Source organism: Natrix helvetica (genome assembly GCF_964273705.1).
Source record: "Natrix helvetica genome assembly, chromosome: 2".
NCBI classification, from domain to species: Eukaryota; Metazoa; Chordata; class Lepidosauria; order Squamata; family Natricidae; genus Natrix; species Natrix helvetica.
In genome coordinates, this window is record NC_138552.1 from 164,141,399 (window position 1) to 164,167,840 (window position 26,442).

At 41.7% G+C, this 26,442-nt stretch overlaps 4 protein-coding genes across 9 annotated transcripts in view; 3 read left to right on the forward strand and 1 right to left on the reverse strand.

The window, feature by feature from the left end:
* LGSN (lengsin, lens protein with glutamine synthetase domain) overlaps positions 1 to 26,442 on the reverse strand; it is a 383,291-nt gene that overhangs the window by 66,441 nt on the left and 290,408 nt on the right. For 2 of the 3 annotated variants that reach the window (XM_081941753.1, XM_081941752.1), the window contains exon 1: positions 9,599 to 10,276. The exons of the other annotated variant lie outside the window; for it this stretch is intronic. The gene's annotated coding sequence lies outside the window, so the exon portion shown is untranslated. Of the gene's footprint in view, positions 1 to 9,598; positions 10,277 to 26,442 lie in introns of those variants that run through there. 3 annotated transcript variants of the gene reach the window in all.
* Positions 8,794 to 13,876, forward strand: LOC309386416 (uncharacterized protein). The gene is made up of 2 exons (XM_081941758.1): positions 8,794 to 8,926; positions 13,736 to 13,876. The coding sequence occupies exons 1-2, from the start codon at positions 8,888 to 8,890 to the stop codon at positions 13,829 to 13,831; spliced, it is 135 nt and encodes a 44-aa protein (XP_081797884.1). The 5' UTR covers positions 8,794 to 8,887; the 3' UTR covers positions 13,832 to 13,876.
* On the forward strand, positions 14,148 to 18,758 carry PTP4A1 (protein tyrosine phosphatase 4A1). Its single transcript, XM_081941757.1, has 5 exons — positions 14,148 to 14,287; positions 14,681 to 14,773; positions 15,966 to 16,096; positions 16,951 to 17,025; positions 17,476 to 18,758. Exons 1-5 carry the CDS (start codon positions 14,183 to 14,185, stop codon positions 17,591 to 17,593), a joined length of 522 nt encoding a protein of 173 aa, XP_081797883.1. The 5' UTR covers positions 14,148 to 14,182; the 3' UTR covers positions 17,594 to 18,758.
* The window catches only part of PHF3 (PHD finger protein 3), a 62,697-nt gene continuing 60,270 nt past the window's right edge, over positions 24,016 to 26,442 (forward strand). For 2 of the 4 annotated variants that reach the window (XM_081941750.1, XM_081941751.1), the window contains exon 1: positions 24,016 to 24,405. The gene's annotated coding sequence lies outside the window, so the exon portion shown is untranslated. The remainder of the gene's footprint in view (positions 24,406 to 26,442) is intronic. The other 2 variants (XM_081941748.1, XM_081941747.1) reach the window with 2 other exon arrangements.

Genomic DNA, 26,442 nt, shown 5'->3' on the forward strand with positions numbered 1-26,442 from the left:
ACTTCTTTGCCTCCAAGGACAACGCTTAGCTCCAACGTTTCTTTTCCCGCTTCCATTCGCCGGGGGCAGAGGGGACGGACACTCTTCGTTGCAGCTGGCCCAGGGGCCTACTATACGCCTTTCCCCCTTTCCCTCTCCTTCTGCAGGTTCTCAACAAGATCATCGTGGAAGAGGCGGAGGTGATCCTTGTGGCCCCTCATTGGCCCCGGAGATTGTGGTTCGCCCACTTCGTCAGCCTGTCGGTGTCCCCCCCTGTGGCGGATTTCCCCGGATCAGCTCTCCCTCAGCCAGGGAGCCATTGTCCATCCAGAGCCCCAGTGGCTCCAACTGGCCGCCTGGCACTTGAGGGGGACCTACTAAGGGGTGAAGGTTTGTCGGAGGAAGTGGTGCGCACCATTCAAGCGGCTAGGCGCCCCTCAACGACTAGGATTTATGACTCTTCCTGGGCTACATTTGCCAAGTGGTGTGAGGACTTGCACCTTGACCCGGTCACGGCCCCGGTGTCCTGGGTCTTGGATTTTTTACAAGGCGACCTCGACAAGGGTCTTACCCCGAACACGCTCCGCCGTCAGGTGGCGGCTCTCTCCACAGTCTGGTCCGGCGATCCTGTCCTGCCTCTCAGCAGAATCCCCAGGGTGCGCGGCTTTCTCAAGGGCACCTCCAACCTACATCCTCCCACCTGGCAGCTCTCAGTGGTCCTGCAGGCGCTCACCTTCCCACACTTTGAGCCCCTACGTTCAGTGTCTCTCCGCCACCTTACCCTGAAGACGGCCTTCCTCATTGCCATAATGTCTGCCCGCCGCATCTCAGAACTGGCGGCCCTTTCCGTACACCAGGACCTGTGTGTCATCCACCCTGACAGGGTGGTCTTGCGACTAGATCTGGCCTTTGTACCCAAAATAAATACTTGGTTCCACAGGGCACAAGACATCATTTTACCAAATTTTTGTCCATGTCTGTTGCATCCCAGCGAACGTGCCTGGCACAAGCAGGACGTTAGAAGGGCTCTGAAGGTCTACATCACCCGCACCTCCAGGTTCCGCAGGTCAGAGGCCCTCTTCATTTCATTCCAGCCAGGTTCCTTGGGCAAGAAGGTCTCGTCTCCCACGGTAGGCAGGTGGATTCGGGCCTGCATTGCCTCTGCCTACGAGAGCCAGTCCAGGTTGGTGCCTAGCCACATTACTGCCCACTCCACGAGGAGCGCGGCTACCTCTGTGGCTTGGGCCACCCAGGCCTCGATTGTAGATATCTGTAGGGCGGCCACATGGTCTTTACTGTCACCCTTCATCAGACATTACAAACTGGATGCGTTTGCCTCGGCTGAGGTGTCTTTCAGCAGGAGGGTGCTCCAGGAAGTTGTGTCTACGACCAAATCCCGGGACTCTATTTCTGCCCACGAAGATGGACAATAACTTGGGTATGTCCCATTGCTTGGACTCTCCAAGCGGTGCACAGGAAAAAAACTATTGGCTTACCTGAAGGGTCCTTTTCTGTGCACCGCGGGAGAGTCCAACCCGCCCTGGATATCCGTCCAGGGATTCGTAACTGGCGTGTCAACAGGAACGGTATTCTTGGATGCTTCCACTCCATCCTCACGGTTCCAGACCATCTAAAAATTCTGGGGAGTGGCCACACGAGGAGGTGTGCTCAAAAAAAAAGTTCCTCAGTCCAAGGGCAACCAGACTGAATCAACCCATTGCTTGGACTCTCCCGCAGTGCACAGAAAAGGACCCTTCAGGTAAGCCATTGGTCTATCCCACAGATTTATATAACTACCACTATTTGAATTATTGAGCTTGGAAGATGACTATCCACATTTCAGGAGACATTTATTTACTCTTCATTCAATTAGTACAGCTGCCTGTCTCAACAAGTAACTTTGGGCGATGAACAACATTAAGTATAAACGTAATTACAGCTACACAAAAATCAAAATACAGTGCTGAGGAAAACAATCATACACTAAAATCACTAATATAGCCAAGAAACAGGATCACACTTGGTGCCTCAGGCCCGGCCACAGAATCAGTTCCTTAAAGACTTAATGAAGAGACAGCGGGGTGAGAGCCATCTTGATATCCAGAGGGAGAATGGTCTATGGGATGGGGCTAGAGTACAAAAGCCACATCTTCTAGGCCTCACCAAGTAGCATTCTTTAGCTGATGGGACCTAATGTCCATCCTGCTTGACCAGATTGGACAGTTGGAATCAACTGGGGAAAGACAGTCCACAAATAATCCATCCCAAGCCATGAAGTGCTATAAAGGTGACAAACCTTGAACTGTAGCTGGAAGCACACTGGTAACTAATGCAGCTTAGAGTAGTGGCGTTACATATGCCGAGGACCCAGTGCCATTTACTACCCATGCTGCTGCATGTGTAGTAAACATCTGAATGCTCTTCAAGGACAGCCCCAAGTGGAGCATATTGCAGTAGTTCAGATGTGATGTCATGATTTCCAGATTTTTATGGAAAGCTTACCTTCTAGAGCAATGTTTCTCAACCATGGCGACTTTAAGTCCTGTGGACTTCAACTTCCAGAATCTCCCAGCCAGGCTGGGGAATTCTGGGACTTGAAGTCCACAGGACTTAAAGTCGCCATGGTTGAGAAACACTGTTCTAGAGGCACAAGCGAAAAGGTCATAACACAGTTTTCTTTCAGTGAGCCTATGGTTGATTAAAAGTGCCTGCATTATTTGTTGTTATTTGCTATTATTGGTTTTGTTGTTTGGATTATTCTAATGGTGATATTCTACTTCAGGTTTGCCGGAGTTGGGTGATCTGGAAATAGTATTGTTTTTGAAAATCAGAAACTTTGTATTATGGTATTTTAAAACTTCAGTGGATAAAACCTTTGCAAACATTCTCTCAGCTAACCAGGGCCTGTTGGGTTGCAAACCAGTGAACATAGTGAAAAGAACACATGACTTTTATTATATTCCCCAGAGAAGTCCTGAACTGATTCTCTTGTAGATGGTCTCAGTGGTGTATATAATGCCTTTCTCGGTCTATTGATAACGACAGATAACAACAGCCCTGCTATAGTGTTCTCAGAAAACAATTTCATTTTATCTCAACAACTTCTGTAAAAGTGACCCCAAACGAGTCTCATTTTAAAGATAACAACAACAACAAGCTAGGTGATTCATTCTTTCTATAAGCCACTGTTGTGCAAGAATAAATAAGAGTCTTTTAAAAAAATGATTCTGTGGTTTACAGGAAAATAATAGCATTCTCAACACATGAATTTCTATTATAGGATTTGTGGCAAGTTCCCTAAACAGCAACTTGTTTACTATGGGTTAGAAATTCTGACTTGTGCTTTATTTGCACTGGAGGGAGCTTATGATACCTTTTGTTTAGCTAAATAAAAACACAAAGTCCCAACCAGTTTAGGCCCTCTGTCAGTCTCTGATGAAAACTGAACTGCAAGGCTTATATAAGAGCCACCCCAAATTATATGCCTCACGTGATTTCTATAAGAGCATCTGCATTCACTGTCACACGTCTAAAGCATTATTTCAGTTTGCTGTCACTGAATTGTATGAGCTGGATCTGAAATTTCAGTCCTGTCAAGGTTTGTAAATGCATCTTCTCCGGATGTATATATGGATTTGAAGTACTTTTGAATATGCAGTTGCTTTTCTTCCTAACAGCTTGCTGTTCTTAACCTAACACGATTCATCAGTAACTGAATGGTAAGCATTGTGGAAGCTTGACTAATTGGTGCAGCCTTGCTCCTTTTCCTTCAAAAATATAGATAAAATGGTGTAATTAAATGTACATTAAAATATTTAGATGAAATTACTAAATGGTTAGTATCCAGTTCAATCCATTGTATGCCTAATCAGATGTAAGCGCAATTGAATTCAGTGGATTTACTTCCTCCAAATGATTTTAATTGTCTTCTTATAGATATTTAGTCTGGTTAGTTATGGAATGGCTAAGCACAGAAGATTTTAAAAATTGCCTATCTATATACTAATAAGGAAAGTGGGTGGGTGTATTTCTGTTGCTGTGAAAGGTTTTTTTTTTCTTGCACAGTAAGTTTTGGAATGAATAACTTCTTTTTTTTAAAAAGATTTTTTTTTATTTTAATTGAACAAAAACACACAAAAAGAATCATCCTTCAATGCATCTTGTAGAAAGCATGTCGATTGGTTACAAATAACTTTCGTGCATTTCTTTCATAGTCATTACTTGTAGTTCATATTGGATTATACACTTTAAATCAAAAATCTTTATATATCTTACTATCAATATATCACAATTCTCATTTGACTACAATTATTTGAACGTGCTTCTGCCTGAACTTATTCATACTTAAAAACACAACAACATAATGGCATTTGTTAGCTATTTCAAAAATCCACCAATAACATTACACTTATGACATATTCTGAGTAAAAATCAATTAATAAAGTTTCTAAGCCTTTTCCCCTCCCCCCCCAATTCACTGTTTAGAATATTATATCCAAGTTGCTTTTACGAATACCAGAGCACGTATATATTATTAAACAAAATCCATTAACATTTCCTGTTGTTATTATAATTAGCTAAAAGTCATTTACTATTTATATCCCATCTCCTCTCTTCAAACCCCCCAAAACATTACACCTTAGTGACAAAACCTAAATAGAAATTTGTTAGTAAAATTTATAGATCTTTTCCCTAAGTCGCAATTTGCAATCTATATCCAGATTTTTTACTAGTTTAACAGTACATAGTATATATCATTAAGTTGTATCCATTATCATCCCATTATTGTTATTTATAGTTAAATTGTTGACAAATAAACATTTAATAACAATCTAAAACAATCTGAAAATTACTAAATTCCTACTTATTGCTCAACCAAAATTAACTAATTTTTTATTATCAACTTTCATTATCAACCTGTATCTTTCAGTAACAAAACAGTCTTATCTCTCTTGCCAATTGTGGTATCAGTCTTCTTTTTATCTCCTTTGTAAGATTTTTATAGATTTCTCTCCGCACTTTGTTGCTTAATAACTTCCTTCTTAAGAACCAACTTTAACGTAGTTATGAGAACCTTTAATTCTCACCTAATATAGCAGCAAGAGGCCATGTTTTGGTTTAATAGCTACTTTAACTATTGAAATCCAGAAAATTATGAAATAGGCAACATTGTATTGACAAAAATGAAATGTAAGAATGGGAACCATCCCCCACCCCCAAAATAATAATTAATTATTGCACAAAAGCTCACTACTGGAAAGAATGGTGTTATGTTTGAAGATGCCAGTATGTTGTTAACGGTAGGGAAAATTTAAACTGCATGTAAGACATTACCAAAAAGATACTTCTAAATTGAATGAATAGAAAATGTCCCCTGAGGTGCATTGTAAGTAGTACGAAAGTGATGCATACAGGGTGAAAGGTGGGGAGCTTTGAGTCCTTATTTACTCTAGACTTTGACTTAGTGAAGACCATCTAATGAGCAGTCTATGGAAGAAGCATATTGAAAACCTCAACCCACATAGCAATAAGGCTTATATAGTGCTTTATAGCACTGTCTGAGCAGTTTACAATGTCAGCATATTGCCCCCAATTGTCTGGCTTCTCATTTTGCAGACCTCAGAAGGATGGAAGGCTGAGTCAACCTTAAGGCAGTCAGGATTGAACTCATTGCTGTGGACAGTTTGCCTGCAATACTGCATTCTAACCACGGTGCCACTATAGCTTAATAGGGTATCTCCAGCATATACCCAAAGGACCAAAGACTTATTGATATGATTGAATAATTGTTTAGAACAGGTGGTCAGTGTGCTGGAAAGAGAGCTTAAGGTTTATTCTTATAGATTGTAAAATCTGATCTTTTTCACCTCTTTTGGATCAGTATTATGGTATGCTAAGAGCAGCCTGCGGGACTGAGCTGAGGGTGGGTGGGAGTGGCAGAAGACAGCCATACTTTGACCTAAATTACTATCTGAAATCAAGTTCTGCTATTGTTTCCTCCAGGCCCTAAGACAAAAATGTTTTCCATGCTGCCCCCCCCCCCCCCCCGGTTCAGTTATGTCCAATTCTCAGAGACTGCTTGAACAAGTCCCTGCAGCTTTCTTGGCAAGGTTTTTCAGAAGTGCCTTGCCATTGTCTTTCTTATGGCTGAGAGAAGGTGACTGGCCTAAGGTCATCTGGCTCAGTGTCTAAGGTGGAGCTAAGATTCATGGTCTCCAAGTTTCTAACATGATACCTTAACCCAGTGATGGCTAACCTTTTTGCCATCGCGTGCCAAAAGCAGGGGGAGCGCAGGGGGGGTCATGCATGAGTGTGCCCACACCCATAATTCTATGTGTGCAACCCCCCTCCACACATGTATGCGTGACCCCTGCCCCCCCCTTTTTGCCACACGATGGACCCATTTTTCGCCCTCTTCAGGTTCCCGAGGATTTCTAGGCGCCTGGGGAAGGTGTAAATGACCTCCACCACCTCTCAGAGGTCCTCAGAAAGCTTCAAGCTTCCTTGAAGCCTTCAGAGGGCGAAAAACAGCCCTACGGGGAACCCGGAAGTCCAGGAACTGCCATAGGTTCACCATCACGGCCTTAACCGCTACCCCAAAGTGGTTCTATCTTTCTTATATAGCTAACATGAAACTGGGTAACAGGGTTGTATCTGCTATAGACTATCTTAATTACTTTTTCCTGAAGGGGATTGCCATCTGTGCCTTTTCTTTCAAGGTTACACCATAATGAAATTAACAGCTTCTTAACCAACACCTTATATTGTGTTGCAGAAAAATCAAATAATAACAAGCTGGTTTCCTGAATTAGCTCTGAAACTTTTTGTTTATTTTTTAAATGAGTGTCATTCAAAACATCACATTGCTGATTAAATCATATTTTCCGGTTCCACACTATCAGTTTAGTTAAATTCACAAAGTAGGCGGATAATTTAGGCTGTAGGCAAGAGGTTCTTTTGTTTGAAAGAATTTACAGCTCAAATTGCATTCCATCCTTCCTTATGCATATAGCATTCTCAGAATATTTTTGATTAAGGAAAGAGTGCAATTGGTTAAAAAACACAGTTAACAATCATATTAGACCTATATTTCCAGTGAAGTAATATCTTAAATTTGATATTGCACAAAATGGAGTTTTGGGGCAACATGGATAGCAAAGAAGCAGAAAAACAAACCAATCATCAAAAATGAGGAAGAATTAGGAATAAGTATTAGCTGTGATGAAACCTTATCTGCATCAGCTACAGATGGAATGAGGAAGAATACAAATATACAAAATGGGTTTGTCAGGTGCAGAAATGATATTAAGTTTAACCCAAGTTTTCCCAAAGAATAAGGAAATACAGCTGAAACTTTCTAAATAATAAATTGTTGTTTTAGTATTTGGTTCATGTCCAGTAACCTACTTCACCCCTCTCTGACGGTTAAAGTTTAATGTAGTAAATAAGATGCTATCACCTGAATTCACAGATCACACTGGAATGAAAATAAAATCACAATTATGACTTAGCATAATATGTGAACCTGGTTAGTATGGTTAGTAAACCTTGCTGTAGAATTCTTTGTGGGATGGGGCTGCAAAATGCTTCTGTAGGTCAGGCAAGCCAGTGGATAATTTAGAACCATAATGCTGCAGACAGAGCTTTCCTCTAATTAGACATTCATAAAAAAATCAATCCTTGTGACATCTTTGATTCGCAAATTGTGGAATAATTTTTGAAGAACGCACTTCGCCTAATGCCTGTCCTCGTGGATTCTTATTCCCCAATCTGCATAGGAGCAATTTGGGTCTGCGCGGTTCCACAATAAAATCTGGGGAGATTTAAGCGTCTCGAAGTTCTACTTCGTGAGTAACAAGCCGACCCCACACCCAGCAGTTGCTGCCATGAAAACCACTGAATTTGGTGTTAAAGGGACCTGTCAATCTTGAGGGGAATCTCACTCCAAATACGTAACACTCGACGCGGAGGATAGCAATGCTACAAAGATCTCTCCTCTATATTCCGAAGTGATGCTACTTTACAGGTCAGCTTGTTAAGTTGCACTGCGTTGCAAAAGGCTATCACGAGTACTGCTTCTGGAACCATCTCAAAGCAGCAACCCATTAAGTTAGATCCCTGCGATTCGCGCAAGAATTCCGGTTGCCTTTCAGAAGTGCAACAAGAGGACCGAAGGCATAGCAGTAGCGGCCGACCAATGGGAGCGAGTCTTCGCCTTGTCCCACCCACCCCGTCTGTCTGCGAGCTTGGCCGGCCACGGCTAGTTAGCCGACTTTCTAACCGGTTTCCACCGGCTTTCTCCACCTTTCCTTCGCCCCGCCCTCGCTTCGCGTCTCTCTAAGCATTCTTCTGGGCCTTCTCCCCTTCCCCCTCCACATCCTCACTTCCCCACCCACTGCCACCCGCCTGGCCATATCCGCACAACTCGCCCGAGCCCTCCGATTGGTCGAGAGCGGTGCCATTCGGCGAGAGGCGTTTGTGACGCCAGGCGGCCGAGCTTTGAAGGCGTCAGCTAAGAGGGGCGGGGCGTCGCACGATTGCGCGCTGGAGAGTGCAAGGCGGTGCTTAAGACATCTCTGCCCGCCCCCGTCCCCCTATTTGCCTTGCGCGAACGAACGGAAGCGCCCTCCCTCCGCCTGTGGCCCCCTCCCTCCTCCAGCCGCTTTTTCTTTCTGCCGTCAGTGCCGCGTTAGCAACAGCCTCGTCGCCAGCGGCCAGAGCTCCTCCTCTTTCGCCTTCTCCTGGCATCCCCGTCTCTCTCTCTCTCTCTTCCCGGCTGCTCCGCGCCCTGTATGGTCCATCGCCGCCGCCCTGCTCCGGCACCACCTCCGCCGCCGCCTCCTTCTCCAGTTCCCTCCGGCTTAGCTCCTCCTGCCCCCGGCGGTGGCGCCCTCAGCACCGAGGCTGTATGATCAGGCTACAGTCTTCAATGAGTAACCATATTCCTGTGAGTAGCGGCTTCTTTCCTGGTCTTGCCAGCCCTGCGCTAACCTCTCTCAGTCTCTCTCTTCCCTCCCTGACTCCTTCCATGTTTGCCTCTTTGTTCGCTGGGTCTCCGCGCCAGCCCGAGGGCGAGGGGACAGGCAGGCGAGCCCGACCCGGCTCTCCTCCTCGCCGTCGTGCGTGGTTAAACTTAAGTGGTCGTTGGCTTGGCCGTTCCCTCCCGTGGTTCCCTTTCGACAACCAGCGGGAAGAAACTGCCGCTGCGAGCCTCGCGACCGGCCCGGTTTGCGAGTCCCGGCTGGTAGTGGGAGATGTGGGACGTGGCAAGCGAGGAGACGGGAGCGAGGAGTGTCTGGGCGGGAGGAGACGCCGTTGTCTGGCGAAAGAAGGGCCGAGGGGGGAAAAAACCCTAGCAGTCAATGGCCGGCCTTAGGGCTGTGCTAGGAAACGAAGCGTAGAGGAGGGGGGCTGGCTATATAGCTCTCCCACTCCACCCCCCACATTCGCAGCTTTTGGGGGGGGGGGGAGAAGCGCTGCAACCGGCCCCAGCACGTGGTCACTACGAGAAGTGTTCCAGCCCTGCCCGGCATTTCGGACCTGGCCTTTCCTCCCTCCCCTCGTTTCTCTCCTTGTACCCCAACCACGGCGAACAATGTAAAGGAAGGTAAGAACAAACCTGGTCTGAATGAAAGCACTCCCCCCCCCCCCCAAGTCCGCCTGCTCGCTCGAGTTTCGGATTCCTTTGTGTGCTCATTCGGAGCAGGAACTCCCCTGCGCTTAAAACCGGGTTTGAGCTGCTTTGTTTCGACAAGCCGGGGAAGAGAAGAGATGTGGACCCGACACGTATGTGTGCTGGAGAGGAGAGGAGGGGGTTCTTCCGGATCCTTTGATCGACTAGAACCGGGAATAGGAGGCATAGAAAAGAGAGAGAAAATGCCTCGTGGCTGCCTGATTTTGAGGGGGGAAATTGGGAGCGTGGAAACGGGTTAGCAAGAGGGAATTCTGAGTTTGTGCCCTCTCTTGAGAGCCGGGCTGCCTTTTTTGTAGGGGGCTCCTTGCTAAATCCTACAGCCGACTCTTTCCTGAATGGTCCCCGTCCTTTTGTACCATTCAGATGGTATTGCATAGCCCCGATCTCTTTAGGGCTGTAGTGGGCAAACCTTGCGTGAGCGAGGAAAGATTTCCCGGGGGGGGGGGGAAGCGGAGTAATCTCCCACTTGGGAAACAAGTTGAGACTTGTTCGCGCCGTGCTGCCTACCGCGTGTGATAGAGAGGTTGAGGGCTATTGCGCTACCGCCGTGTGAGTCACGAAGCGGGGTGACGGGGGGAGGGGATGAGAGGGCCAGGAGGACATTTGGCGGGCTGAAGTCGGCGGCGTGGCCTTTTTCCCTTCACGCGCCTGCTGCCTGCAGATAACGGGTCGCTCCTTCCATTCATAAACTGCTGTCTGGCGCGCCAAGCCTTCCTCGCAGCGGGTGATGGGAGGGGACGATAAAGGACTTGGTCTAGTAGTGCTGCCCCTATATCGATGGGATGTCAATCTGTTAAAATACAGCACAGAATCTAGGCCAAATCTGGGAGGAAAAGGCAGTTTAAAACCTCCCCTCCTGCCTGTGGTGCGAACGGCAGCTTTGGTTCCAAGGATTGTTAATCGCTTCAGCATTTTAATCTTGGCATATGGAATTACTTCATTTTGTGACACGTGAGGGACTCGAAAGAGCAGTGAGGTACTTTATTAATGTGTATGTAACATAAGAGTATTACTGAGTCAGAGTATTGTATTTTCTTCCCCTAAGATGCAGGCCATAATAGGCTGTCATTTAAAATATATTTCAGTCTTCCCAAACAATTTTTTTTCCTGGGTCCAGTTTCAGCTGGGAGTTCAGATCTTCTACAATTCAGTGCTCAGCTACTTGACATTAATTCAGGCTGTATCTAAATATTGCAAAAGCCTTATGATAATATTTCAATCTTTTGTTATCACTTAGCAAAAGAATATCAATTCATAACTAGTCTTTGTGAAAGAATTAGCTTCAATCTAATTATTTCATAAGTTACAATATGTTATATAGGTTGGAAATTCCAAAAGTCTATAAAAGATACTTACTTTACAGTGGTACCCATACTTTTAATAAGGGAGGAGGTATATACTTCATAACTGCAAACCTTCTGGCAGCAATATGTTCTGCTTTAAGTCCTTGTTAATCTGTTTCTCTTCCTTTTTTTCTTAAATGTTTTATGTACTTTTCTGGGCTTATAAGTGATTCTTATTTCTCTTATGCTATTTTGAACACTAATTAGGGACCTTTTCAGCCCTGTGGTATAATTAGTATGCAGGCATCTTCCATGCAGATTGCTGCAGTATGTTTTTAAGATTATAGGCATACTACAATGGTATGTACCTGAAAATGTTTATAGTATTTTTTCAGGGTTTGAGTTGGCTAAAAGAGCAACTTATCTGGAACTTGACTACCTTGGAAACCTGGCACTAGCTTTCTACAGTTAACATGCTTTAAGTCTCAAACCAGTGGTTGCTGTTCTCCAGAATAAATATGGAACTTTTTCCTGGAGCAGGCTCCTCCTTCCTGTCAGATGCTTTGTAAGGATGTAATGAAGTTCAAATGAAATATACTCAGCCTTTTATAAATGTAAGAGTAATGATGATAAATAATTTAAGGTGGTAAACAAGCCTAATAATCCATCTTCCTATCTTTCCCACAACAACAACCCTGTGAGGTAGGTTAGGATGAGAGAGTGACTGACCCAAGTCATCCAGCTAGTTTTCATGCTTAAAGGGACTAGATCTTATGATCTCCAAATTTCTAGATTAGTACCTTAGCCACTAGATCAATCTGGCTTTATATTCACTTTTATTATTATTATTTTACTGTAGCAGAATGACAACAGTATGAAAGAGGAGCAGCACAAGTCCCTTTTACATAACATATTTGGAATGAGTTAGTGACTGGCCCAAAGTTGCTAGAAGAGCTTTATTAAACCTTGGATTGAAACTACATCTTGCTCCAAAGCCTAGAACTCTGGAGCATTCTGTACAAAAAGAGTGGGACCATCAATTACATTAGTAAAGGCATGCTTTGGTTTAAACATATCAATTGTAAATATATGTATTTTTACTCAAATACTTAAAATAAGAATTTTCCCCCTTTCCAGAACATTCCTAATATGTATCTGAAACATGGTACCTTTGCTAATAGTCATTTTAACTCTTTAGTCTGCAGTGTCTCACTTAACTACCATTCCAATTGAAGATATTCGTACTGAATTTGATGAATAGTTTAATCTTATACATTAACTGCTTTTGACTGCTAAATTAATGTGTGAACCATCTTTATTACTTTGATTCTATGTGCACAGGCATTCCTAGTAAAATGATGTGTACATTGTTATGTCATAATATTGCTGGGTTCTTTATCTTGCTCCCTCTGATGAATATTTAAACTATCATTGAGTATCTAGTGTAAGTCTTTTCAGAATACATATAAATTTTATTGTCTGAGCATCCTGTTTGGCTCTATTTTCATAACTGTAAGAAAATCTATTTTGCTTGACCTTTCATTTCAGTATTTGTACTCTTTATTTGCTTGGGATAGATTTGAATTTTTTGCTCAATAACATGCACACAGATCTACTTCCTTACTACTTTAGTATATTTCTTGGAATTTTCTATTTATTGGGTCCTCTTAGAGTAGCTGTGAAGACTTATGAAACAATAGTATTTATGTATGAAGTATGTTATCAGTAACTAAGAATGATACAATAAAATGTTCATAAATACAGAATGGTAAGTCTTTATGTTAAACCATTGGTAGGTCTTTCAGCAAACAGGCTGTATCATGCTTAGCCTAGTGTATTAGAGTACAGTCAAAAAGGTGACATTCTGCTCAGTTTGGAGCTGAGTTTGCATAAGAACTTGCTATGTTTCTTTTACTGCCCACATTAAATGAGAACCTGAGATCCCATTCTGTTTATTAGTCCCTGTTTTCTAATTTAGGATGTTTTCTGCAATTTGAAGAGTTAAAGGAAAGTAGAACAAATGCTACCAGTACATTGCTTTTCCAACTCTGAAGGGCAATACTGATCTTTAATGTACAAGCTTTGTTCTGGATACATGTGATAAATTGTTCTCTTCTACTTGGCTGCTAGAAGCAAGACTGCTTTTTTGCACCAGAAATATTAAATTTAAATGATACTATTTTGAATGTTGGCCAGTGAGGTTTGCCCCCTCATTGGGAAGCAGAATAAGTAAGAACTATTAGCCTGAACATCACTTCTATTACTCACCCAAAGTTTCAGTCTTGGTTAAAAGCAAGCCATGAACTATGAATTATATTTAACAGGTGCAATTTACTGTCCCAAGCAATTGGTGGACTGTAGGAGGCCTTTCAAAAGGACAGAACTGAATTTTATTTATTATGGTTTAAGAGTGGAAATGTGAACTCTTAATTGTCCAAGGGTCTTCTGCCTCCATCTCCATCATGTTTCCCAATTTTTGGTTAGAAAACTCATGCTGCTTAAGTTCTGCCATTAAACATTTACTGTGCAATCTTAATATACTCTTAGTATGGGCTGTAGAGGGAATTCTGGGGCCTGGGGCTTGCTCATTATTGACTTAAAGTATATGTAGGTTATCTCATAACCCGCAGTGTGATTAATACCTAATGAGGTTGTGGGGCTATTTTAGTTTGTTTGAAAATTTAGAACGCTTCCCTGACTCTTGCATATTTATTTAACACTAAGATGCTTTGAAAGTGTATTCTTAGCCATTGACCACTGTTCCTTTTTCTCTTTGCAGCAGTTCTGTGGTGTTCTCGGTCACACATTTATGGAGTTTCTGAAGGGCAGTGGGGACTACTGCCAGGCACAGCACGGCCTTTATGCAGACAAGTGAACTGTAGAAATTGATTACTGCTCCACCAAGAAGCCCCCTTAAAGAGTGGTTACCACAATAAGCAGAAGTATTGGATTGAAATTGGCAGCGCATTTTACAAAGGAGTTCTGACCTGGATGGGGTAACCTCAGTGCACTGCCTTTCTTTTTGCCTCAGTATTACAAGATTGAAGATTTGCTGCTTCTTGTTAGGAGGTTCATTTCATTCCCTTTTCCTCCCAACTTCATATTTGTTGGCACTGGAAACTTTTAGTGGCTTTTTGTGAAGTAGATTTTAATTTCTCCACTAATCAGTTAGGTTTTTTTTAAAAAAGAAACTGTCAGTCATTGCACATTTTAACTAAATTAAACCATGGCCCGAATGAACCGCCCAGCTCCTGTGGAAATCACCTACAAGAACATGAGATTCCTTATCACTCATAATCCAACCAATGCAACTTTAAACAAGTTCATAGAGGTAAATAGTGTCCAAAATGCTGATTTATTCTGTGATTTTAACTTTTAAAATCATAGTGGTCTCCTAAAATGTATGTTTCAGTTCCTTAAGTTGGCTTCAGTATCTTTCTGTTTGGTCAGATAAAAAACAGTTCAGATTTGTTTATGATTGTCTTGGTGATTCATTAATAGAGTGCATTTAAATACATTTAAACAAGGTGAGGCTGCATAAAGGCAGCTCAAGCTGCATGGGGGGTTATATTATGATTTACTATAGTGGGTAAGATTTGAGATACTCTGCAAAACAAATCACTTAAGTGTGCTGAACTGTTAACTTCTTCCCAAGTATAGTACTCAAACTGTAAACATTCGCATAGTTGATTCAGTTAAAGACCTAACTCTGATTTTCTTTTAGGAACTTAAGAAGTATGGAGTAACTACAATAGTAAGAGTATGTGAAGCCACTTACGACACTGCTCCATTAGAAAAAGAAGGCATTCAGGTTTTGGTGAGTAGCTTACTTGAACAATTTGAGATACTAGCCTGTGAAATTTATTGTGGTCCTTGTTATTCAGCATACATTAATCCGGAGCATTAAAGTATAATGTTTGAATTAATACCTAATCTTACTGGGAATGGGAGGATATAGTTTTAAAAAATAGCATGCAGCCTGAAAATAATACAAAATGTGAAATGAATGAAATGAAAATGTGAAAAAATTTCAGCCAGACAAAGTTGCTATCAGGTATGGTATTGCACAAACACAAGTTAAAAAGCGAGGAACTGTGCCTTCCCAATTACCTGTGCCCATTCCATCAGGTCTGGCAGAAGTGTCATATTGTGGGTCCCATCTGTGGAATGGGAAGATGGAACCCAGGAGATAGCTTTTTCTACTGTGGCATCCACCTTGTAGAACATCATTCCTCCTGAAGTCCCCATCTTTCCAGACCTTTCAAAAATACATTGTAACTTGGTTGTGTCAAGAATCTGGGCCTGACCAATCATGAGAAAATGGTAATTTGACTAGATGGCTCCATTGTTTATAATCTTATCTCTCAGGATTTATTTTCCTCCTAGCATTTTTGTTGCAAGTGCAAGGCTCACTTATTTTCCCAAATTAACCAAGTGTTGGTCCATTCGGTAGACAGGAATTAATCAACCAGCTTGTTGCCCAAAGCTGATGCTTTGGGCTGAGAGAGAGAGATTGGCCCAAAGTGACCCAGCTGGTTTTCATGACTAAGGCAGGACTAAAACCCATAGTCCCCTGGTTTCGAGTCTGGTGCCTTAACCATTAGATCAAACTGGCTGTCTATCTTGGTCTTTTCTAATACTTTTTTTTTTTTGTATTTTTAAATGTTTTTATGATTGTTTTGTTTGCCATCCAAAGTCATATTGTCTGAGATGGGTGTCCATATGAATATGATAAATTAAAAGCATGTTTAGGGTAGATCTTAAAATACTTCATATATTGTGCCTTAAATATTAATACTTGTGTATTGGATGCATGACAGTTAACCACTTAAACAAGTGAGATGGAAATATCTATTATTGTGACTGAGCAGCACTGGCATAATAGAAGTTTCTCAGAAGTGTAGATGTAAAAAGCGACATTATCTGACAATTTAATAACAATTTTTATTAGCTTGTATCTGTGATTTTGAGAAATATGAGACCTAAAACAATTAATGCATACTTTCCAGGACTGGCCTTTTGATGATGGGGCACCACCATCTCTTCAGATTGTTGATGATTGGCTAAATCTTCTGAAAGTTAAATTTCGTGAAGAGCCTGGCTGTTGCATTGCTGTACACTGTGTTGCTGGTCTTGGAAGGTAAATCGAAACCTTAAAGTCATAAAAACTAAACTTTTGTATTACGTCTATGACCATCATAAAGGTTTGACTTGATAGTTATGTAGAACTAGAATTGGCAAAAAAATAAACAAATCCTGTTCTTTGGTAGGTTTTATTAACTAATTTGACTTAGATTTCTGAATATATTAATTGAATCCATTAGTATTATGTAAACTTAATTGCATTGGGATGCACAAAAATAAGAGCTGGATTGTCTTAAATTACTGAGATTCTGTTTAATAGCATATTAGCCTTTCTCCAGTTTCGGTCATCTTACAGTGCCCACTTGGTCTGACTAGTGGTTAGGAATGGTATATGAAATAGTGTTTTAGGTATGTATGGATTATTCTGTGTCTGTAATAGCAATTGGGTGGCCCCTGCTTAAATGCAGTAACCTCAGATGTTTGTGTAGGCAGAAGTGGTTTTGGGAAGGGGGAGAAGAGTAGGGACAAAAATAATGGCAATGGTGGATAAAGGGAGGAACTGAATGACAAGACTAGTATACATCTTTCTTGCTCCTTCCTAGAACAGCTTCCACACTATAGTAATAGACATTGAGGGAAGAAGGGAGCATTCGGCACCAACTTTACTTACTTACTCCAACTGAATTTTATTTTATGCAAAACCCAAAGCAATTCTGACAATCTAAATATTGCTTTTGCCAAACTGTCTTAAAATGGATCAAACGTTTCTGGATGCAGTAGTTTGTTCTTGAGACAAAATATATTTTTCATCTTCCAAATATTGTTAGACAATCCTACATTGTGGGAGGCTTATTTATAAGATATCCTTTGTTAATGGTAGGCACACAGACTTCATTTTTTTTTTCCTAGGGCCCCTGTGCTGGTTGCCCTTGCACTTATTGAATGTGGAATGAAGTATGAGGATGCGGTGCAGTTCATAAGACAGTAAGTGTTGAAACAGTTATCTCGTTTCTTAATTCAAATGATTTTCTGAAATAATTTTCAGAATGGTCCCTTTGGATTTGATTCAGGAGCCATGTTTAAGAATGAAGAACGTTCAACTTCATCCAGCATTTCTTAGGATTGTGCCACGTACTCTGAAGGGAGACATGGCTGCCTTAATGAGTTGCAGACAGAGACAGCTGCCTCTCTTCTAGTGTAAGATTGTTCTGATGTTAGAATAATTCAAATAGTCTGCTGCAGTGAAGTATATAGATATATAATTTATTGCAGTGCAGGAGTAGTAAACTAAATACTGTGATGTAAAAGTTGGGTAAGGAACTTAAAATGGGCCATAAAAAAGAACAATTCTGCTATCTTGAACAGAAAGTATGAAGGGATAATGTTGCTATTTGAACAACATTTTTTGATTAATACATTCTGTGCTTTTTTTAGGAAGCGACGTGGAGCTTTTAACAGCAAGCAGCTTCTCTATTTGGAGAAATATCGTCCCAAAATGCGCCTCCGTTTTAAAGATTCAAATGGTCATCGTAACAACTGTTGTATTCAGTAAAAACAAAGCTGCCTTGATTGCTGCTTTGGAAATAGAAGACTAAAAGTAGAATTGGGCAGGTTACATGGGAAAACTACATGTATGTCTAATTAGATTACATGAAGCTTCTATAGGTGTAGGCCACAATGTTGGCAGGGGAGCAACTTTGTTTAGATGATCTGTTTAGATAACAAATGTACATGGCCTTTTAAAATGTCTTACTGTATGTATCATTAAACTATCCTTAATCATGTAGTTCAGTTTTTTCCTTGACGTCCCAATAGTTATATCAGAACATGTATAGAGATTAGGTGCCAAACGCCCAATACACTATTTCTGTATACCACAGTGTAATATAACTACAACTATATGGACCTTTGCCCTTTTCCTAACTGTCTTCTGATTTGGTGGATAGGGCTTCATAGAGTAATCTGCCTATTCACTGTTTGTCTCCCAAAGTCACACTATAATGATTATCAGGATTTGCACACAATTTACTGACTTAGTCAGTTTTGGTGTCTAAACTTTTATTACTTAAACCCTCTTTCACAAAACATTCTCTGGTTATTAATGGAAAAGTAATACGTCACGCTGTACAGAAGCACACAAGTCTTTAATGACTCCAGACAAAAAGCCTTACAGTTAAATAAATATATATTGGCACTTAATGTGCGACTTTAGTAGAAGGCCTATAAAAGAATGGGAGGGGACTAATTAATATTTCTAGTAAAATGTTGCCTTTTGTCTTGTGCAGGAAGTATAGAATATGCCCTTTACTTTAGTAAATATTTTTTTAATGTAGAAATGCTTTATTGTAGCTGAAAATTCTTAATCATATTTCTGAAGATCTTGTAATTTCTTTTACTGTACTTATTGGAAGTTGTTTACCAACTATTGCTTTGTTGAAGGTGATTTTGTTTTTTCTTGAGTTTCTACCATGAATTTGGTGGATCTCTGTAATATTTTGTATGCCTTTTGAGCTGCGTAACTTAATATTTGGATACTTGATAATTTGTTATGTAATTGATAAAATGGTGGTGTGTATTAATGTTCAACCATATATTTATACTGTCTTGGGAATGTGTGGTTATAGTACTGTGGGAGAAATAATTTGCCAGTGTTCACCAGCTTGTAAAATTTAGTGCGAGAGCTCAAATATCTAAATAAAGTCAAACCTGCATTGCAATTTCCTTCATTTTTGGGGGGAGGGGTTTTGTGTGTGTGTGGTTTTTATTTTTTTTAAATGAGAAAATAGACTTCTATCAAAATTTTGCTCTGAAGTTCTTCAAATGGGAAACATAATGTAAGAAAGACACTAATCCTCCTAAGGTGAATGGTTTTGTACAATGATTTATTCAGTTTGTAATGTAAAATCTCCTGTATTTCTACTTAAGGATACACTGGATTTTTAAAAAGTATGCTTAACTGTGCTGAAATTGACCCATACAATTTCTCTCTTAACTTGCTATTCCTGCAGGACCGTTTGGAGTATAGGATGTGTAGTCCTCATTTAGTAATGGAAATTCTGGTTTCCAATTATTGTTAAGTGATGCAGTGGTAAAGCATGACACCCTGTTTTCCAATTGTTTAGCTACAACAGTCCCCATTGCTGTCGTTAAGTGAAGATTCTAGGTCAGCGATGGTGAACCTTTTTTGGCTCGCGTGCCATAAGTGGGGGGAGCACAGGGGGGGGTCATGTGTATGCGCGCACTACAGGCGCGACCCCCCCATTTTTGCATGCTTTTTTTGCCCTCCCCAAGCTCCAGAGGCTATATAGGAGCATAGGGAGGGCGAAAACAGCCTCCCCCGCCCCCCTGGAAGCCCTCCGGAGGCTTCAGGGACCTTCAGGAGGCTTCCCTGAAGCCCCCGGAGCAGTCAAAACGACCCTCTGAGCAAACAGGAAGTCTGTTCCCGAACTTCCGGTTTCCCCGTCGGGCTGGTTTTTTGTGCTCCGGAGGCTTCAGGGAAGCTCATGAAGCCTCTGAGAGGGCGGTGGAGGCTCTTCGCCCTCCCCAGTCTCCTATAAAGCCTCTGGAGCCTGGGTAGGGCGCAAAATGGCTTTAAAAAAGGGTGAACTCAGCTGGCCAGCGCCTCGTGTGCCCTGACATGGCTCCACGTGCCACCGGTTCGCCATCACTGTTCTAGGTCATTTTTTTTAATCTTGAAAAGGCCTCCAATTTAAAAAAAATGTTTTCTTTGTCACAAAGTAACACTTTAAAATGCATTTGAATATGTAAAATGATCTCACAAATATAGATGTACACAAACTGCTTTCCTTTTAAGCTTGAAGACAGCAAAATAGTGCTGCTGTAGCCACTTATAAGAAACTGGTTACCTGCTATTCTCTCTCTGCTAGTTTCTTTCTAGAGGGTCTGCCTCTCCCTATCATTCTTTGTTTTGCCAGGTCTTCAGGATTGCGTTTCAGGCATCATATTGTTTGGACTCTGGAATGTGCAGTTGCTTAATCTGGCAGAAACGTTTTTACCAGCTTGGTTTTGCCATTAGTGTGAAAATTCTGCTTTCAAGAGAATTGTCTCAAACGTGTGTAGTCATTGAAGAATGTTAGTTCCACTGTGTAGACATTTTTACAAAAAGAACATTCTCTAGTCAAAACAATTGCTGTTCCAATACAGTGATATAGATGCCAAATGGGCTCATGTTTTGAATCTTCAGGATGTACAGACAATTAGATGTTAGACAACTCCCATTACGTCTTATTCCTGAAATGATCCTGGTGGTATTTTCACTGCAATTACACTGGTAGCCGCAGCTCAGCCAGAATAATGTGCTGGCAGAAAAACTCTTAGTTTCAGGTTATTTTTCACCTTTTGCTCTGTAGGAAGATTACTGAATAGAATAAGAATTGGAAGGGCCCTTGGAGATCTAGATCAACCTCCTACTTAGGCAGGAAATCCTACACCACTTCAGACAAATGGTTATCCAATCTCTTCTTAAAACTTCCAGTGTTGGAGCATTTACAACTTCTGGAGGCAAGTTTTGATTAATTGTTCTAACTCAGGAAATTTCTCTTTAGTTGTAAGTTGCTTCTCCTTGATTAATTTTCACCCACTGCTTCTTGTCCTGTCCTCAGGTGCTTTGGAGAATAGCTTGACTCACTCTTCTTTGTGGCACCCCCTGAGATACTGGAACACAGCTATCATGTCTCCCCTACTCCTCCTTTTCATTAAACTAGACATACCCAGTTCCTGCAACCATTCTTCGTATATTTTAGCCTCCAGTCCCCTAATCATATTTGTTGCTCTTCTCTGCAATCTTTCTGGAGTCTCGGCATCTTTTTTACATCATGGCGAACAAAACTGGATGCAATATTCCAAGTGTGGCCTTACCAAGGCATTATAAAGTGGTGTTAACCCTTCATATGATCTTGATCCCCTTTGTTTATGCCACCTAGAACTGTTGGCTTTTTTGGCAGCTGCAGCACACTGTTGGCTCATATTTAAATGATTCCCTCTCACACTTAATATTGAGCAAAATACCACATATACTGTACCTGTGCATTTTTGTTTTTCTTGCCTAAATGTAGAACCTTACTTTTTTCACTGCTTAATGTTTGTAAGGCTACCATTTTTGTATGGTATTTTATCTTTGGACCATATTAATTCTGTTTCCCATATTCTAAAATAAACTAGTGGGATAAATTTGGGGAACCTCTTATAGTCTCCCAGACCCTGCTGCTGAAAAACATAGGATATATCTTCACCCCTTTATCTTTATTGTCATTCTCTAAACTCTAAACTCTTGATCTGTCCATATTATGAAATTGCCCAAAATCATACCTAGTATTCCATAACTGATCTTAGAATGGCCATACATTTTTGTTGGTATTAATTAGTATATGCATAAACAAGTATTTTGTACATATAAATATTTTCCTACATTAACTACATTCCACCCTAACCCTTACTCAGTTTACCTATCATCTTCAAAAAAATCCAAGTTCTATCTTTTACTGAAAGTGAAACATTACTAACTTAACAATTGCAATGATTCACTTAACAACCATGGCAAAAAAAAGGTTGTACAATGGTGCAAAATTCAGTTAACAACTGTCATGCTTAGCAATGGAAATTTTGGATTTAATTGTTGTAAATCAAGGACCACTTGTATACATCTGACAGAGCAGATGTAATCCAGGGGTGGGTTGCTCCCAGCATTAATGCCGGTTCAGTGCATGCAAAAATCGCTTGGCCTTATTTTTGGGCAAGTCTTATTATTTTTGAGGTACAGGAAGTGATGATTATGGTCACCTCATGACTGCTGCTGTGTTGCAATATTTTCAGAGAGCTTATTTTGGGGGGAGGGCTTATTTTAGCGCATGCACGCAAAAGCCCAATTGGGCTTATTATCCGGGGAGGTCTTATTTTCAGGGAAAGAGGGTACTAAGCAGGGAAGCCAATTTTGTCCTCATGTAATAAATACCTCTTGAAGAGTAGACTCACTGCTATTTAATGTATATATTTCTTAAATATCAGGATTCAGCTTATAATTTTTTGTGCGCATATTTATTTAATATTATGTACAGTATGATTTTTGCAGCAATTCAAAGCCATATTTCCCAACTTGGGCAACTTTTAGGATGTGCAGACTTTAACTATTAGAATTCTTAGCAATGGACATACTGGGGGAAGGAGGGGGAATTCTGGTAGTTGACTTCCATACATTTTAAAGGTTCCCAGTTTGGGAAATACTGGCTTAATGGATATCACAAGATTTCATGCTTGTACATCCCATTCCCTTTGAACTACCAATATATCAAAAATCACCATTTGAGAGACACCATGACTGTAGCACTTTATTAATCTTGTTGATATTCAATTTCTAAGGAGCAACTAGATTTTGCTATTTTTGTTGCAACAGCCAGAATAACTTGCTTCTGGGCGTGTTTCCAATTGAATAAACTGTATGTAGTCCATAATGGTGTGATCCGTTTATGTTAAAAATCTCTACTCATTGAAAAGAATACATTTTCTAACTTGGTCTTAGGGATTTTAAAGTTTGCATAATAAAAAGTTACTTCTAATCATGTACAATCTCACACTAACAAAACTGCATTTATCATGTTCAGTACTGTAATTCCTAGAGGTTTACCAAACTGATTTTTTTTCTTTACAGTTACTGACCAGCATTTTATACTGGTAAACTGTAAAAGGGTTTAAACAGCAAACAGGCTTTTTTTTTTAGCACCTGGATGATCCTATTTGAATTTTGGAGCCAAATCAAGGCAGGCCAGATTAGCATTTGAATAACAGACCACCAGAGGATCCCATGTCTGCAAATTGGAGTGGGAAGGCAAACTGTAACAGCAATGAATTTAACTAGTTACCAAGAAAACTGATTTTGTCTATGTAATCACCAGGAATAAGGCTTGGCTTGAGGACAATTATTGTTTATACAGTGCCTTAGCAACAACTGCTCACATAAACAAATAGGCCTGTCACGGGGAATAGAAAGTAGGGAATCTAGCTCAAATGGCAGAAAATTCTTTAAGACCAGGGTGGGCAAGCTATGGGCTTGAACTCTCAAAATTCCTTAGCCAGCCACTTCTCTGTTGCAGTGGCTAAGTTTTGGAATATGGCAATGAAAATTGGACTTTTTATATTTTATTTTTCTCTGTATTCAAATGCACCTGTTTAGTCACCTTGAAATCAATCTACTTTTTTGTCTGTGTATGCCTGGGTTTCTTAAAGTTTGGTCCATTCAATTCTTGGAGGGATTTTCCAAGTTCTTCTCAGGGGTTTGTGAAATCAAAATTATTTGCCAGATGCTGAAGATGCATTTTTAAACATCATACTTCTATTGTTTTTTTAATGGTTTTTTATGTAAAATATATTTAACGGTTAATATTATTACCTAATTCAATAAATACAACATTCTATCTGTTCAAGGACTTTGCTTAGCGTAGACATAAAGTTTTCAAAGGTTACTGAGAACAATTCTTCGATCAATTCTGCTTAATTATTTAACTATCCCAGGATATAATCCATATGGCTCTGGAGACAAATTCATTTACATTAGGTCGTTCTTTATTATTCTCCCCTTCTATGTTCAAAGCTGTAGCTCCTTGTTCCCCCAGTAGCATAAAAATTGCTACCTACAGCTCCATTTTCCTTCTCAAAAAAGGCAGATATAAAATGGGATTTGGGAAGTCCTGCTTCTCACCATCACACAAACACACAAACGGATTTTCTTCAGAAAAACTTCCAAAGTGGAACTGAGCACATTCGCCCAGGACGCTGACGGAAAACGTGACCCGCTCACCACAAACGGTTCCCAGGAGGGAAACAAAACGCTCGAGGATACGCATGCGCGCACGCGCGCCGAGTAAACAGCCCCGTCATGTGAAAGCGGCCTCCGCAGGTCGCTTTGCCCCGCCTGCCTCCTTGCTCTTCCCCCCCACCACCACGTTCGACCCGCCCCCGCAAAGTGAGCTTAGAAGGCAAGTGCGGGCACGCGTCCGAAGGGCCAAGCAAGCGGCGCGTGCGAGAAACGGAAAGAACCACTTCCTCGCTCCGGGCAGGGGAGGAAAAAAATGGGCGGAGAAGAGAGCGAGAGCGAGAGAGGGTAGAAGAAACCCGGACGTGGTTCCTGGAGCCAGCCAAGCAGTAACAGCCACCCGCTCTGTCTCCGCCCCCTTCCAGCCCTCCCTCGTGCCCTTCCACTTCCGCACGGCAGCCTTCCTCCCCTCCCCTGGCCTGGGAGGGTTGCGGAGCCAGAAGAGGCAGACGTAAGCGAGGGGGAGGAAGGGGGGGAAAAAGCCCCAGTGCAACAATCACCTGGCCGAGCGAGGGAACGCGAGTCCCTGGCCAACACAGGTAAATATGTCGTATTTGGGCGGTGGCGGCGGTGGCTAGATTCGCGGCCTACGAAGGCGAGTTGTATCGGGGTGCCAGTTGACGGATTGGGGACTGCGATCCCGGCCTCTATTCTCCCCTCTAATCTCCTCCTTCTCCCCCCCCCCCCCCGTCGTCGACTCGGGGCAACGAGCCTCGGCTCGAACGTCCAAGATCCGGGGCTTCTACTCCCCTACTGTCTGCCTCTTACCGCTATGCTTCCAATTGGCCCTCCCTTCTTTCTCCGGCCTCTTCCCTTGCCCCGCCCCTTCGCTCGTGCGCTGCTTACTGCGGGGCCTGGGGGCTCCGAATGCCTGTTGGTCCCACCAAGGTGATTGGACTGGAGTGGGATGGCCCGACTGGGACTGTGGGGAGTTAGTTCTGCATCTGAAGGATGGCGTGTTATTTTGAGCGGTCTCTTGGCACTTCAGGCGTAGCCGCCCCCTTGCATACCGCGGTCTGTGCCATGCCTAACCACCTCAACTGCCAACTTGCCATTTCTCTAGTTTTCGCTAATCCTTCGCAGGGTCATTTTTTTATTTTGGTAGGTAACACGGAGCAAAGCATTTGTTCTGAACTGATGACAGCGGTTGGTAGGATATAGCAAACTAGCAATTTGGTAACTGAAGCAATACAGGTAGTCCTCCACCTACGACCACAATTGAGCCTGAAGTTTATGTTGCAAAGTGAGAAATGGGTTAAGTGAGTTTTGTCCCCATTTTGCGTGACTTTTCGTGCCACACTTCTTAAGTGAATCATTGCAGTTGTTACATGAATACCGCAGTTGTTAAGTGAATCTGGCTTCCCTGTTGACTTTGCTAGTCAGAAGGCGAGCACATGATACCAGGACATGGCAAGGGTCATAAATGTGCGTCGGTTGTCAAGCGTCCCAATGTAAATCATGTGACCATGGGGATGCTACAACGGGTGTAAGTGTGAAAAATGGTCATAAGTCACTTTTTTCAGTGATGATGTAACTTTGAACGGTCACTAAATGAACTGTTGTAAGTCAAGGACTACCTGGACTTTTGGCTTGAATAAATTTCTGGAGTTAGTTGGCTTTTGTCCTCGAATTAACTTGTGGGGGTAGAACTCTTAAGCTCTCAATCATTAGACTGTTTATATTCAATTGATTTAATGGGTCTAGAAGAGACAGCCCAAATTTGGTGCCCAGGAGATGTCTTAGAATTCTCCTGACCTTCCCTGCCGTAATTGTGCAAATCTGACACTGAATATTGGGAGTTGAAGTCACTCATATTTAGAGGATGCCAGATTTGGGAAGTGCAGTCTATAGAATGCTTCACTTCATGGGAATTACTCTGGCTCACTTCACTTTGTCCATTAACATGTGCTCTACAGATGAGACCCTTCTGCTGCGCTTTATAATCTTTAGCGTGAGTAACAAAGTACAGCCAGTCCTCAACTTATGACCACATTCGAGCCCAAAATTGCCACTGCTAAGCAAGACAGTGGTAAAATGAGTTTTGCCTCAGTTTACAACCTTTCTTGGCACAGTTGTAAAGTGAATCATTGCAATTAATTTAGTAATATGTTTGTCAAGGGAATCTGGTTCCCCCATTGACTTTACTTGTCAGAAAGTGACAAAAGGTGATCATATATCCCCGGAACACTTCAACCATCATAAATACATGCCAGGTGCCAAGTGTCCAAATTTTGATCATGTGACCATGTGGATGCTGCAACAGTCGGAAGTGTAAAAAAATAGCTTTTTCAGTGACATTGTAACTTTGAACAATCACTAAATGAATAGTTGTAAGTCGAGGACTACCTGTATACATTTTTTAAAATACATATATCCATTTTTAATGTGTATGAATCTGTCATGTTTTGTGAAAAACATAACTATGAAATGACATTGAGGCTTTGTAAAATGGCTTCAGTTCAAATTTTCTACGGAAGGCTGGGTCAACCATGGGCCAATATCAACCCCCCCCCCCAGCTGTTACTGAATTGTTTTGACATCTTGGCAGCATGTTAATGCCATTTCCTTTCTCCATC

Excerpts from the sequence above, each read along its gene's own strand:
- LOC309386416 (XM_081941758.1), top strand. The coding sequence starts at position 8,888 with ATGATCAGGCTACAGTCTTCAATGAGTAACCATATTCCT. Across the intron at positions 8,927-13,735 it reads CAATGAGTAACCATATTCCT|CAGTTCTGTGGTGTTCTCGG; the intron begins GTGAGTAGCGGC and ends TTCTCTTTGCAG.
- PTP4A1 (XM_081941757.1), top strand. The coding sequence starts at position 14,183 with ATGGCCCGAATGAACCGCCCAGCTCCTGTGGAAATCACCTACAAGAAC. Across the intron at positions 14,288-14,680 it reads CTTTAAACAAGTTCATAGAG|GAACTTAAGAAGTATGGAGT; the intron begins GTAAATAGTGTC and ends ATTTTCTTTTAG. Across the intron at positions 17,026-17,475 it reads GCGGTGCAGTTCATAAGACA|GAAGCGACGTGGAGCTTTTA; the intron begins GTAAGTGTTGAA and ends TGCTTTTTTTAG.